Source organism: Prorops nasuta, unplaced genomic scaffold (assembly GCF_024137725.1).
Source record: "Prorops nasuta isolate Cenicafe-Biocafe unplaced genomic scaffold, Cenicafe_Pnas_1.2 PNAS00005, whole genome shotgun sequence".
NCBI lineage: Eukaryota > Metazoa > Arthropoda > Insecta > Hymenoptera > Bethylidae > Prorops > Prorops nasuta.
In genome coordinates this window covers 6064773-6077077 of record NW_027116802.1, presented here as the reverse complement: position 1 = coordinate 6077077, position 12305 = coordinate 6064773, and the positions used below count along the sequence as shown (strand labels likewise).

The following is a 12305-nucleotide window of genomic DNA, read 5'->3' as shown; positions in this document are numbered from 1 at the left end:
GATCCGGGAAGTAAGCGATACGCAACGGGGAGAGCAAGGAGGGACAGGAACAAAGTTGACCCCCCTTTTATAATTTCAGTATTGATAGGAACTTGATAACGATAGAGTTTTTAGTTGAATAATTCTGAATTATAGTTGTGTACTGGAATGGGGGTGGTGATAAAGCGCTCGAGAGACACGCGTGGCTCGAAATTGAAAACGAGCACCTATATACATTTGTCGCTCTGAAACGCGTTGAGATATCAAAAGCTGTCACAACTCTATCAAACTATGGAGATTAGGATTTGGGCATGTGAGAAAATGGAGGTAATGCTGGTTCAAACACCTGTCTCAACAGGGTCCTGCGAAATTAGTATAGTTGGACAAAGTTTAACGGAGCTCTCTGAAGACAGAGCCAAGTTGGTTTTTTCTGGCCAGGATAATCCTAGCTTATGGAAATTCCAGGTTAAAGCTGTATTCGTTTCTGAGTAAGCTACGTAGCATTTTATGATAATTAGCAGCAGGTAATCCACTTCTTTCTCCACTCGTTCTTCGTTATATCACCGAGTCCCGATACGTTACATTCGCAGACGAATACCGTTTCAGGTTCTATCAACATTTTCATTGGACGCTCGACCATCGTTGGAGAAGGATCACGATCGCAGCTCGACGAACTGATTCACGCAGGCCTCGCCAATTACCATATTAACGTGAAGATAATACGAAAGTCGTTTCTTGGGAAAGCAAGGAAGGATACGTGACACCGCACCAGCTCAATTTCCATGGAAAAGCGGGTGGAATTCTTGGAAAATTGGAGGAATCTCTTCTGAAAGAGAGGAAAGTTGAAGGGAAGCGATTCGAGTATCAAACGAGATAAACACTCGGGCCAATAGTGTTGAAGCAATAAAATCGATCGGTTTTCCGAATGACGATTTACCGACGTAAGGAATGAGAGTGGAATGCTGAGATTGGAGTCGCTGACTCGTAGAAAGTAAATGGAGAACGGAGTTTAATAATGTCACACTTGTAAAATCATCATTCCAGGCGTATCACGCGCAAGCTCGTGTTTAGCGGATTTAGTGGAATAAAAAGACTCGACTGCCCCCCTCCCCTCTCCTTTCCCAACCAGGGTCCCCTGGTCTTTGCCGGAAATGCCGTGCGTGCCTCAACGCCTATCGCCAATTTGCTTAGAGAGATCCCATCTCTGCGAAATGCAACGCATAAATAAAGTGCAAAAAGTTTGATGAAAGAAGCTGCGGATATTTTTCTTCAGCAACGGGAGTTATTCTATGCTTCCCTCGCAATATTCGCGCATCCAAATTTCTTCTCGTTAGCTTCTCCCTTCTTGTTTTTCCCTTTCTCTCTCTCTCTCTCTCTTTCTACCTCGTCCTATGATTCTTGGCTCTTCTCGTAAATTCTTCAAACTGCAAAAACTCCACTTTTTGTTGTACACTCGTCGCCTGTCTTCTCCTTGCGTACTCCGGATGAACTTGAAAAAATGGGGATAATATAAATATTCGATTAATTTTGGAACTGTGAGATTTGATCGATTGACGGATTAGGGAAGAGCAAGAAATTCCTCATGGATATTGAGTTACCCCGTGGATGATGCGTTGGTTTTTAAAATTAGATCTGTCTCCCACGGTCCCGCAGCTCGAGAGCTCAACCCCCCTCCCTTATTCTGTCCCTCTCTCTCTCTCTCTCTCTCTCTACAACAAGAATCGCCTAGCTGCTGCTATTAATAAGGCAATTATAAGGGCTATGACCGCGATGCTGCGAAAATAAATGCCAAAGACACGGAGGAAATGGCTCCCTATAAACTAAACACTACATTCGTAAAGCACCATTCAATCCTCTCTTTATAAAAAGATCTCTCCCCATTTTATCACCAATATCGCACTCAGCCCTCCTGTATCTCTATTAGTCTTTCTTAAATGCTATTAATTTGTCCTTCCCCTTGATTCAACGTTAAAAATTCTAATTCCCCAATCCCTTCTTCCCTTACTCTACTTTACGCGAATTAGGTGGGGAGGAATGGGTGCTGAAAGAATCGAGATCCATCGATGAGTTCTCACAGCACGGATAAACGTCGTTCTCTCTATTTTGAGCGAGCCGATTGGCCCGAGGCGCAATTCCTTCATTTCTGGACCCTCTGATGAATCGAAAGTGGCAAAAGTTCTCGGAAGGACAAGGCAATTTAAAAAAGTCCCATTCGTACACTTATCAAAGAAGCCAAGCCCCGACTAGCTGTCTTATGACAAAAACCCCATGAAAATGGTTATATCGATGGGCATGAGATGCTTGGACGACCCTGAAGCAAAGAGAACCAGAGCCGAAAGACATTTTTTAAATATTAAATAGCCTCTTGTGGATCTCTCTACCTGTAAGGTGAAAGGAGAGTGGAACAGCTGATTCGGAATTTACCGAAGGATCCTTTCTTCTTATTAATTGGACTGCTTCGGATGGCAGAAATAGGTGAATGAAACTCGATATTTGGAAAAATTGGATAAAAGCCCCAAAGAGAGAGAGAGAAAGAGAGAAAGCAACGGTTGAATTTGGCACGCAATCCTTTAATCGGTCCTTTGATCAAACTCCTCAAAACTGTGTTGAGACTAGGGGAAAACAAAGAATGAAATTTAAGACTTTTCTATGAAAGACAGAAGGAGCGAGACCGTTCTCCAGAAGCTTATATTGGCTAGTATGGGATTAATATAAGAAAGCTTTGCCGATCGAATAATTTGACTAAACGAAACGGCGAGGTCACAAAGGATGAAACCCAAGACTTTTGTAGAAGATTTAACGAGGCTCATTGCAAGGACGGCTGGATCTCTCAATGATCGTTCTAAATCGACCAGACTGATCGAAACCTTGAACTTGAGAGGAGCACTGAAAAGAACGCGATGGTGGGGATGAACAAAGAAGAAACTTTGGGATTCTACAGCTGATTGATGGCGTGGGTGCATGAATTCATCAATTTTTTCATTGCAAATGCCACGAGTGGCCTTCGGATCTGCCGTCTGGAGGTGAAAAAAGTCACGAGGCGTGACTAGGCTAAGTGATTTGCGCCGAAAAAAACTAAACGAAGAAAAGACTCGCGTTGTTTCGGCCCTTGGTCTTCAGGAATTCCAGATTAGATCGTGTATCATCGCTGCAAAGCTCTCTATTGCTCCTGCGGAAATCACGCCAATTACGTCGATCCCTTCCTCCCTGATAAAAATAATTGTAATTAACAAGGTAAACATTGTCGAGATAATCATCTCTCTCTCTCTCTTTCCAAAGTAATTACCTATATGTATTCGCGTCGATCTTTTGGTCCCTTCCAAAGGATTTCCTGTAAGGAATGTTTTCTTGGTACCACGAGGAAACCTCGTAAATCACGGTGAGAAAAAGTTGAAATTATGGAGAGTATACCGCGAGGGAAAATTCGGTATTTGGAAGCAGAGGCTGCGGTGGTCGGCATTCGTCGGAGAGCGAGATCGGTATGAGCGGGCGGTAGCAAAGGAGTCGAGGACCTTCCCGTTAAATCTTATAAGCGGAGAAAAAAAAATTTACGCAACTAACGATTCCCCTCGTGGTTTCTCTAGTCGGCTAGAAGGCAAAGAGCTAGCGTCGAAACTAGAAAGCCTCGCTTGAGTTCGGGAAATCGGGCCAAGGACTTCGCGGAAGAAGAGGCTACTAATGCAGATTAGGACCGCACGTGTGATTTTTCACCAGTGGACTTGCGGAATGCCTCCGAATTCCCATTAATTTTGCATAAACTCGATAAAATATCGTCGGCCCATCGAAATATCAATATCAAATGCCTCTTATCGCGTTGTATCGATTTTACGGCAGTATCCTCGCCATTTTCTACGTTCCCGTATCGTTCGTCGAGTCTCGACGCACGAGACTCGTGATTTTTTGTGTAGCACGAGATTTTGGATTCACAAAAGCGAGAGGAGGGGGCAGGAAGGTCTACCGTAGAATTTTCGACGAAATTCGTTTAGCTCTGTAGCACGATGACGAGTTGCGTGCGAGTAAGCGACTTAGAAACACACAGTGTAAAACTTACTAGCAATTTCTATCGTAATAGCCACAGTAGTCCGGACGATTTTCTCGAAACCCCGGAATTGTATCGATTTTTAGCGAATTTCACGTCTGATTGGTCAATTTTACCCTTTACCACAATCTTTGCCACGTCGATTTAGTTAAATTTACTGCTGGACGTCTATGGTATAAAACCTCGAATTTTACCACAGTAGATATATACTCTGTGGCTAAAAATCCTCAATGAAGATTTTAGACACTCGTATTAACACTGAATGTACCACGTGTTTGTTAAACGCATCACACTACGATATAAAAAAGATTAATTTTTATATGACGAATAATTAACTCCAAATATAAGTACTTTTTTTAGTTTAATTGATAATTTTACATAAAAGTGCAAGACAATTCTTGTAGATGTAATTTGAAATAGTCACAATACTTAAATCCGAACGTGACTCGATAGAGTCGCGTTGAAAGTATATAGATATAGTATTAATAATGCAAGTGTAAATAAACATAATACTGATCCGTGTGAGGACTGACAAAATTCGGAGCTGCGTATAATAATGATACTAGTGATAATATATGATAGTTGTAATGTACAGTGGTCATCGGAAAGTAACTTTGGTGTACTTGCGTCATCCAACGTGAGCCTTATGAATGAACGAAACACGCCTGTATATATATATATATATATATATATATATATATATATATATTTAGGATAAGAGGCCGGCATTTAAATGTGGTTTAAAGTGAATAAGGCCGAAACGGGTTGCGGAGGTCGCGTTTTAACTGTCTAACGAGCGTGAGAACAATTCGGCGTTTGCCCGAGGTCACATCCGCGAAGATTTCTTACCTATGTGTGTGTGTGTGTGCGTGTGTGTCTTTTCCTCCTCTTTTCAAAATTAAACTTACCTCCACGTAATTTGGCCAAAATTGCAGCTCTTCGTCTTCGTGTATCGACAAGAGAAGACTCCGGAGAAAAAGCTTTTATTATATTTTGAGAGCAGAGCAAATGAATAAGTTTCTTTAAAAGAAGCATCATAAATTGGATGATTCTCACGAGTTGGAAATTAATAACCCGGAAGTTTATGGTAAACCAGTGATAAATCACAGTCCATTCTGGAGTTTATTTCCAAACGATATAGGAGGAATGTGTTGAGCTGGTGGTCCCCCTAGAAAATAAATATTAAACGCTCGTTCGTGTTTGCCATAAACACACACGAATTCTTAGTGAGGCTAAACCTTCCACTCTTACACTGTAATATCATTGTTTATATCTCCATCCATGAACAATTCAGTGAGGTAATTCCGAAAATCTCAGCGATACCATTCCGCTAAATTTGAACCGACGAAAATGTTGCAACTATTATTAGCGAGTTCTCCAAGCTACGTTGCAACAATCCTAAGTACATAATCTGAAATATTAGAATTTTCAAGGTCGATCTACTAATTTATCTTTTTCATTAGCGAGGTCGTGCGCGTGGTAAAAGTTGCAAAACTCGTTTGAATATCGTTTATCAAGGCTGGTAGCCGTAAAAACTTTCGCTCCCAAAATTCATAGACATTGTAATTTTGATGTAAAAGCCAATTGGGCTAGCAACAAAGGTTTGTTAATAGAAATTGATTTTATCAATAGGAAATCATTGAATTTGGAAGTTTTCAATAACGTGCTTCGCTAGTTATGTATATATATGTGTGTTTGTGTGTGTGTTTGAGATGGGGGCGTCCTTGATTGATCATTTAGCGAACGTGATGTATAGTGGAAATGGGAGGTGGAGGGAATAACGGGGGCTAATCGAGAATATCTGTCGATGTCGAGTTTTGATTAATACTGTACCACCTTTCTCCGAAATTCTTGCAGGAAGTCCTCGAGGAGCGGCTTTATCGGAGGGTCGACGCCATGTTGGAGGCTGGACTGGTCAAGGAACTACTCGACTTTCATCACTGTTACAACGAGAGCAGGATCAAGCTGGGCGAGTGAGTTAATTACCTCTCGAAATTCGCTCATCAGCATCCTCCTTCGTCAATACAATCGCCTATATCCCTTTAAACTTTATTCTGATTCGCCTCTTTCGAATATTTTCAGAAGCCAGAGAGAGAGAGAGAGAGAGAGAGAGAGTTAAAGACACAATTACTAACGTCACAGCAGCAAGACAATTCTCTTGATTCTCGCTGTTCATTCATTCTGTCAAACGCTCTTCTAGTCCCTCGTAATTACAGCCATTTGATGGGTTGACCTTGGTAAATGGGCCAATTGCACCGAGTGACCGAATTAATAATAAACTTTCTCAAGAGAGTCTGTGGTGTGGTGAATGGAAGGCTGGACAAAAAAGAATGATTCCTCGAAGGCTCGGTTGGATCATGAGCGGTTCTTTTGTTTATAAGTGACGTCATGGGACGATAAAATCCGATAGTGGGCCCGGGAAGCATCGTCTTGCCGAGTTTCGCTCACGCACACGCGTGCTGCTAGTCGTTTCTGCGAATTGGCGAGTCGTGACGGTTGCCAGCACGTGACTTGCGATTTGCGGACTCCGCCAGGCAGAGCTTCGTGAATGGGAATGGGCCCCTGCGAGGCTCACTCGCTTCCGGAAATCGCCTGCTTACCGGATGCGGGACAGAAAATACCGGAAGCCTCGGCGCTGTACTGCTCGAGGAAAAACTACCGCTGAATCGCGAATATTCCCTGGCCAATTAAGAAATTTCTTTCACTCTTCGTTGAATCCTCCCATTTCTCTCCCCCCCCCCCCTCCAACAAGTTTTTTTTTGCCCTCTTCAACAAAATCATTTATTCCTCGCGTCTCGATCCTGATTGGTTTTGCACATTCAATGTCGGCGAAACGCTTCTCGAGCCACTCGCTCTCGCATTTCTCTCGCTCTATGTTTCTTTCATTTTTTGCTCTACGCACCTACCTTCCTCGACAATAGCGCTCAACTTTAATCGATTGCGGCTGCTCCTTTTTTTTTGCTTGCAAAAATAATCTGATATTCGATCTTAGTTGCTCGCCTTATTGACGTTTTATTAATGTTTCTTTGTTTAGCTGCTGCCTTATTTTGCAGAGTCACGCGCCAAGCTCATTTCGGTTTATATAAATAAGCAACCTTGGGGAATGGACTCGTTATTTGCAAAACAATTTTTCAATGGTCTCTCATCTATGGACGAAAGAAAAAATTCATTTGTTCTCCACCTGCCAACTGGCGCCACAGTTCTACGCTTCTACGTCCGGCTAGCCGCTAGAGTATAATTATGCAAGTGGCAACAAAGTAGAAGTCGCTTTGCAACGCACTTGACTTCGCTTGCCAAGAATTTCAAGTGCATTTTCCGTATACACAAAGTCCGAGAAACAACTTTGTTGCCCTGTCACACGTTACGCGCGTATTCCTAATGTTTACGATTTGTGACGCAACACGATGGCGGAATATCTCTCGTTGAATTATCAAAGCGCCTCGACCGCTCTTGCGACTCCACTTTTTTCTTGCTTCGCAAAACAGAATTTTCAAAAATTATCGCCAAGGCTATATGTAATAATTAACCTCGCGATTAAAGAGAAAAATTGTTTATTGTAATCGCGCGTTCCCTGCATGTGTGTATATATACGTGTAGTATATGTAGAAGAGTCTGCAAAGACTTCCGTTTCCTGCCCGAAGCTTACACGCTAGTTTCGCAGTTTTCCCCGTTTTAAAGTCGGTCACTTTCCCACCCCGAAGCTGTCTTGATAAGGATTATCTATGGATGCTTGACTTTCCTGCACGCATAATTAATGAGCGCGCGATTATTGCAGTCTGCGCAGTCAGTTTTCAACAATCCGCCATAAAAATTGACCGCAGGCCAAATTTTTCGTCCCATTAAATCCCGCCGGCTCGTATCGGTGCATAGCTGATTAATCGATCAATCGTCATTCATTATTGATTCATCATTCAGCCGGAGATTCGAACGTTTAACGGCTCAATAATTGTATTTATTTGTAATTCCACGCTTTGATAATCTGTATATATCACGATAAATCGATTTTATCGACACAATTAGAGCGACCTCGCGTAAATCAAATCTTGATGATCGCTCGATTTTTTCCAAAATCCAGATCTCAGCCGAACGGCCGTTATCGTTTTAGAAAGGAGGAAATTATTCGCCGATCATAATCAATCGTGCATTACTACTGGTTTTCGCGCCAAAAATAAATCACAAAGTGTTAAACTTAACTGTCAGGGATTGGCCGGGTACAATTAAGATTTTCACGAATTCATTGAAATTCTCCGTGCAAAAACTGGTTGTCTTTTACATTTTAAACGATAAAAACTAGTTTAACCGAAAAAACTGATGAATAACTAGTTTCTCCGGTGCTAATGAAGATCAAGATTGCGAATATTTCAGTAAGTAATTCAGTAAAAAATTCAGATGTCCTAAAGGATTGGTAGAAAAAAGTTATGAGGTCGATTCGATAATATCGGAGAGAGGAGTGGTAAGTGAGAAATCTCATATGTAGCGAGATCTTATTTGGGGGAAGGAGAATTTTTTGATTCCGCGAGAAAGAGAGAGAGAGAGAGAGAGAGAGAGTTGAAAAATTGCGAAGGTTGCATTTTATCGTGAAATAATAGCGATTGGACTTTAAATGCTCGTATACCATACATATTTCTGGTTCGTAGGGCGTTTTTATCCAAAATCGTGCCTGCTCTTATCTTATCGTTTCTCTTTAAATTGCTCTGGTCATGCTTGAGGTGAGTCCCCTTTAAATGCATCTAAGGTTTCGCGAATTTTTTTCACTCCGATTCGTTCAGCTCACAAAATTCCAAACGAAATACTTGTCTTATGTAAATTCCTCCAGCAATTTCCCTCCCACAGGAACGAAGAGTAGAGTCTGCAATATTATTACAGAGACCAGACACAATTATTGTATAGATAAATGACTAATCGAACGAATGCAAAATCCACGCGAAAGCTTTCATGCTTTTATCCTTTCCTTAATTTCTGAATAAATTAATCTGATCAAACTTTGATCGATGATTTCTGTGTGTGCGATCTTTTTAAAGTGGGCATTAAATATTCTATTGAGAAAAATCAGCTGTTAATTAGACGAGTGGTCCGACTACTTGATAAGATTTTGATAAGAAATTTTGGCACGTGCAGGAGCCGAAATTCTTTCGCATGTCATTGCACGATTAAGAAATTACTGCAAAGACAATCGTATAATACTCGCGTCTAGTTTGCTAAAAATTGTTTTTTGTTGTTATTGTGGTTATATATCTAGCAAATGTTTTTTCTTTTCATTTTATTAAATAAGTTAAATTTGAAGAGGTTTTAGGATACCAAATGATTCATTATCGTTAAATTTTTATATTTATATGTACATTTTTATTTATCAGGAGATTTAAAGTTGTTTCTAGTCTAGGTGGAACGTTCATCATTTGATTTCGTGTGTAATATAAAATAGGAGATAAAAATTGTTATGCGAATATCATAAATTTCATGAAAGAGCTATTATCTGGACGATAACTATATACTTTAGGGAAGAATAAAATTAATATCTGTTATATATGAGTACGTGACGCGTACGGTGCCTAGCAACAAGTAGTAAAATATTTTAAAACGGTTACGCACATGCTTCTTCACTGATTGTCTAGTTATCTTAATTACTGTTATTATTATCATACGACTCTTTTTCAGTATGAATATTTCAAAATTATAAGCGCTGTCAATGGCTTCCATTTTTTTTCAGTTCACTCTCTTGCCTGATCTTTGCGTCTCGATTTGTCAACCTCCTTCCATGCCTTTCCGGATCCAATTCTCTCTCTCTCTCTCTCTCTCCTGTCTCTCACACAATTTAACCAATTCATTTCACAGTTTCTGATTTATTCATAAGAAGAGCCTCGTTTAATTCGACAATTTAACGAGTAATTGTTGGTTCATAAAAACATTAAAAATAGCACATGCTTCCATAGGCAATTGTTTGCATTTGCAATTCGTTTCGATGAGTAAATTACTCTGATTTGTAAATTTCCTCGATTCGAATTATTGGTTGATTCGCAGATCAACTGACTTGACGTTGGCTCGTCTTGGACAACTCCAGAGCACTTTTATTTGTAATACATCTAGTTCTTACTGGCCTCAGTCCTTTATCGAATTAACTCCACCTGATATTTAAACTGCGAGGTGAATACAAACAGACACTCAGCAGAAAAGCAGTGTGGATCTAATTTCTACAGGCTACAGGCTCGTATCTGGCATTGACACGTGTGTGCACAAGTGAGACTTTTCCCGCCACGTAAGCTCCGAATTTGACCTCGATGCCTCGCTATTAATTAAAGCAAAATGTAATTCATTATGGCGAATCGTGATACCCGAGAGAAATCCACTTTAATTTATTACCAATTTGCAAGAAATTTCTTCGAATCTTACATATAATTTAATCCTACAAATGGCTTAGTTATCTTAATAAATCCATAAATTTTTTACAATGAATACTATTAAGCTATATTCGTTCGAATTTGAAAGAAGGGTTAAACGAGAGACTGGAGAAGCGTTTGGTTAACGCACGCTTCCGTGCGAGAAGATTTTTAATGATTGATTAGCCAGTTGAGATGAATGTCTTTGGCTATTTTGACGAATTCTTGTCTTTCATTCTTAAACGTGTTCGGTAACTCTGCAACACGTGCGGTTTGAATTACAAGTGAGCTTTCCCGCCACGTAAGCTCACAATAAATTTGACCTCAATGTCTTGCTATCAGTTTTCGATAAGGCAGCCACGTAAAATGCAATCCCCTTTGCATCCAATTCACAGCTCGATCAGCACTCTGGACATTTATCACGTATTGTGCGATAAAATGATAAACGTAAAAAAATTTATTTCCAGGGAGCCCGACTATACCAAAGGAATCTTCCAAAGTATCGGATTTAAAGAGTTTCACGACTACCTCATCTTATCTGAAGAGGAAAAACATACTGAGATGGTAAATAAATACTTCTCCATCTTGAGTTTATTCATATATTTCTGTTTTTCTATGTACAACATTTCAATTTCTCAAATTGTTTATTTAAGGGCCGAAAATTACTCGAGAAAGGTATCGAAGACTTGAAGAGAGTTACCAGGAGGTACGCGAAAAGGCAAGAAAGATGGATTACCAATAGATTTATTCGGCGAGCCGATCGTGAGGTATTATACTTTTTTAGAATAATTATTACCACTGCCACTGAGAGGAATCTTTATATTCATTTAAATGTACCGAACGTATTGATTTATCCATATTGATTTACAGGTGCCTCCTATTTATTCTTTGGATTGTACAAATGTGGACCAGTGGACTCAAAGTGTGTACGAGCCAGCGGTGAAAATCGTTTCTTCCATATTGAAAGGTGAGACACCCAGCCAGCTGCCATTAAACATCTCCGTTACCAATGCAAAAACAGACGACGCTAGTAATGAAATTACCAGGCACTGTGAGGTATGCAACAAAATTTCTATATATTTCTCAAGTTCCAAAAAGCAACAAGAATTTTTCTCACTAACTTCTCTTTCAGATTTGTCAAAGATATTTCATAGGCGATCTTCAATGGTTCGCTCATATAAATGGTCAAAAGCATGCAAGAGTCGCAAAAAGGCATGAAAAACGGAAGAAAACGAAGGAAGATGAGCAAGATATCGAGAAAGATGAAAAATCTGAAAAGGAGGAAGTTGAAAATGAACCAAATTTATACCAAACTATTAAATAAGTTTATTTTATAGTATTAGTTTATTTGTACATAAATTTGGTATGTACATAATTTATATAGTTTTATATTTGTTTGTAAGGATAAGTTGTTTTTCTCGTTATTGACTGTGAATATCTAGTGAAGCTAAAATAGGCATCTATTTTACCCTCAAAATCTTATCTTCGGACGATAAAGTTGAAATTTGTAAAATGATCTTGTGTGAGACACTCTTCATTAGCCGTTGATAGCTTATCACACGTTGCTAACAAGTGATCGTAGATAATATACAATATGAACTCGTTATGCGTACGCAATAGAGTGATTATTAAGTTTTATCTAATGTACGGTATGGATTAACTGTACTATGTAAATAATACACATTAAGTGCAAATTAGTTGGTAAAAATGTTTCATTTATTTATCCTAAAATCTTAACTTTAATACAAAATAAAATTTATCAGTTAAGTTACAGCTGGCACCAACTTGTTTCTTCGAAAAATGTATTATCCCTTGTTCTGTAACATCAATATGTATTAATAGAAGGCAAAACAAGATAATGATTCAGAGCATTAAATTTATAATTATCTTATAGGCTAGGTGCAAGGTATTCA

The 12305-nt window shown here is 39.6% G+C and overlaps 1 protein-coding gene across 2 annotated transcripts in view; it reads left to right on the top strand.

Moving 5' to 3' along the window:
- Positions 1 to 12102, top strand: part of LOC136773236 (tRNA dimethylallyltransferase) — a 50970-nt gene extending 38868 nt beyond the window's left edge. For both annotated transcript variants that reach the window (XM_066726734.1, XM_066726735.1), the window contains exons 5-9: positions 5876 to 5991; positions 10860 to 10956; positions 11046 to 11159; positions 11263 to 11448; positions 11525 to 12102. In XM_066726734.1, coding sequence (XP_066582831.1) covers positions 5876 to 5991; positions 10860 to 10956; positions 11046 to 11159; positions 11263 to 11448; positions 11525 to 11716 — 705 coding nt within the window. In that variant the 3' untranslated portion in view covers positions 11717 to 12102. The remainder of the gene's footprint in view (positions 1 to 5875; positions 5992 to 10859; positions 10957 to 11045; positions 11160 to 11262; positions 11449 to 11524) is intronic.
- Positions 12103 to 12305: the final 203 nt, after the last annotated feature.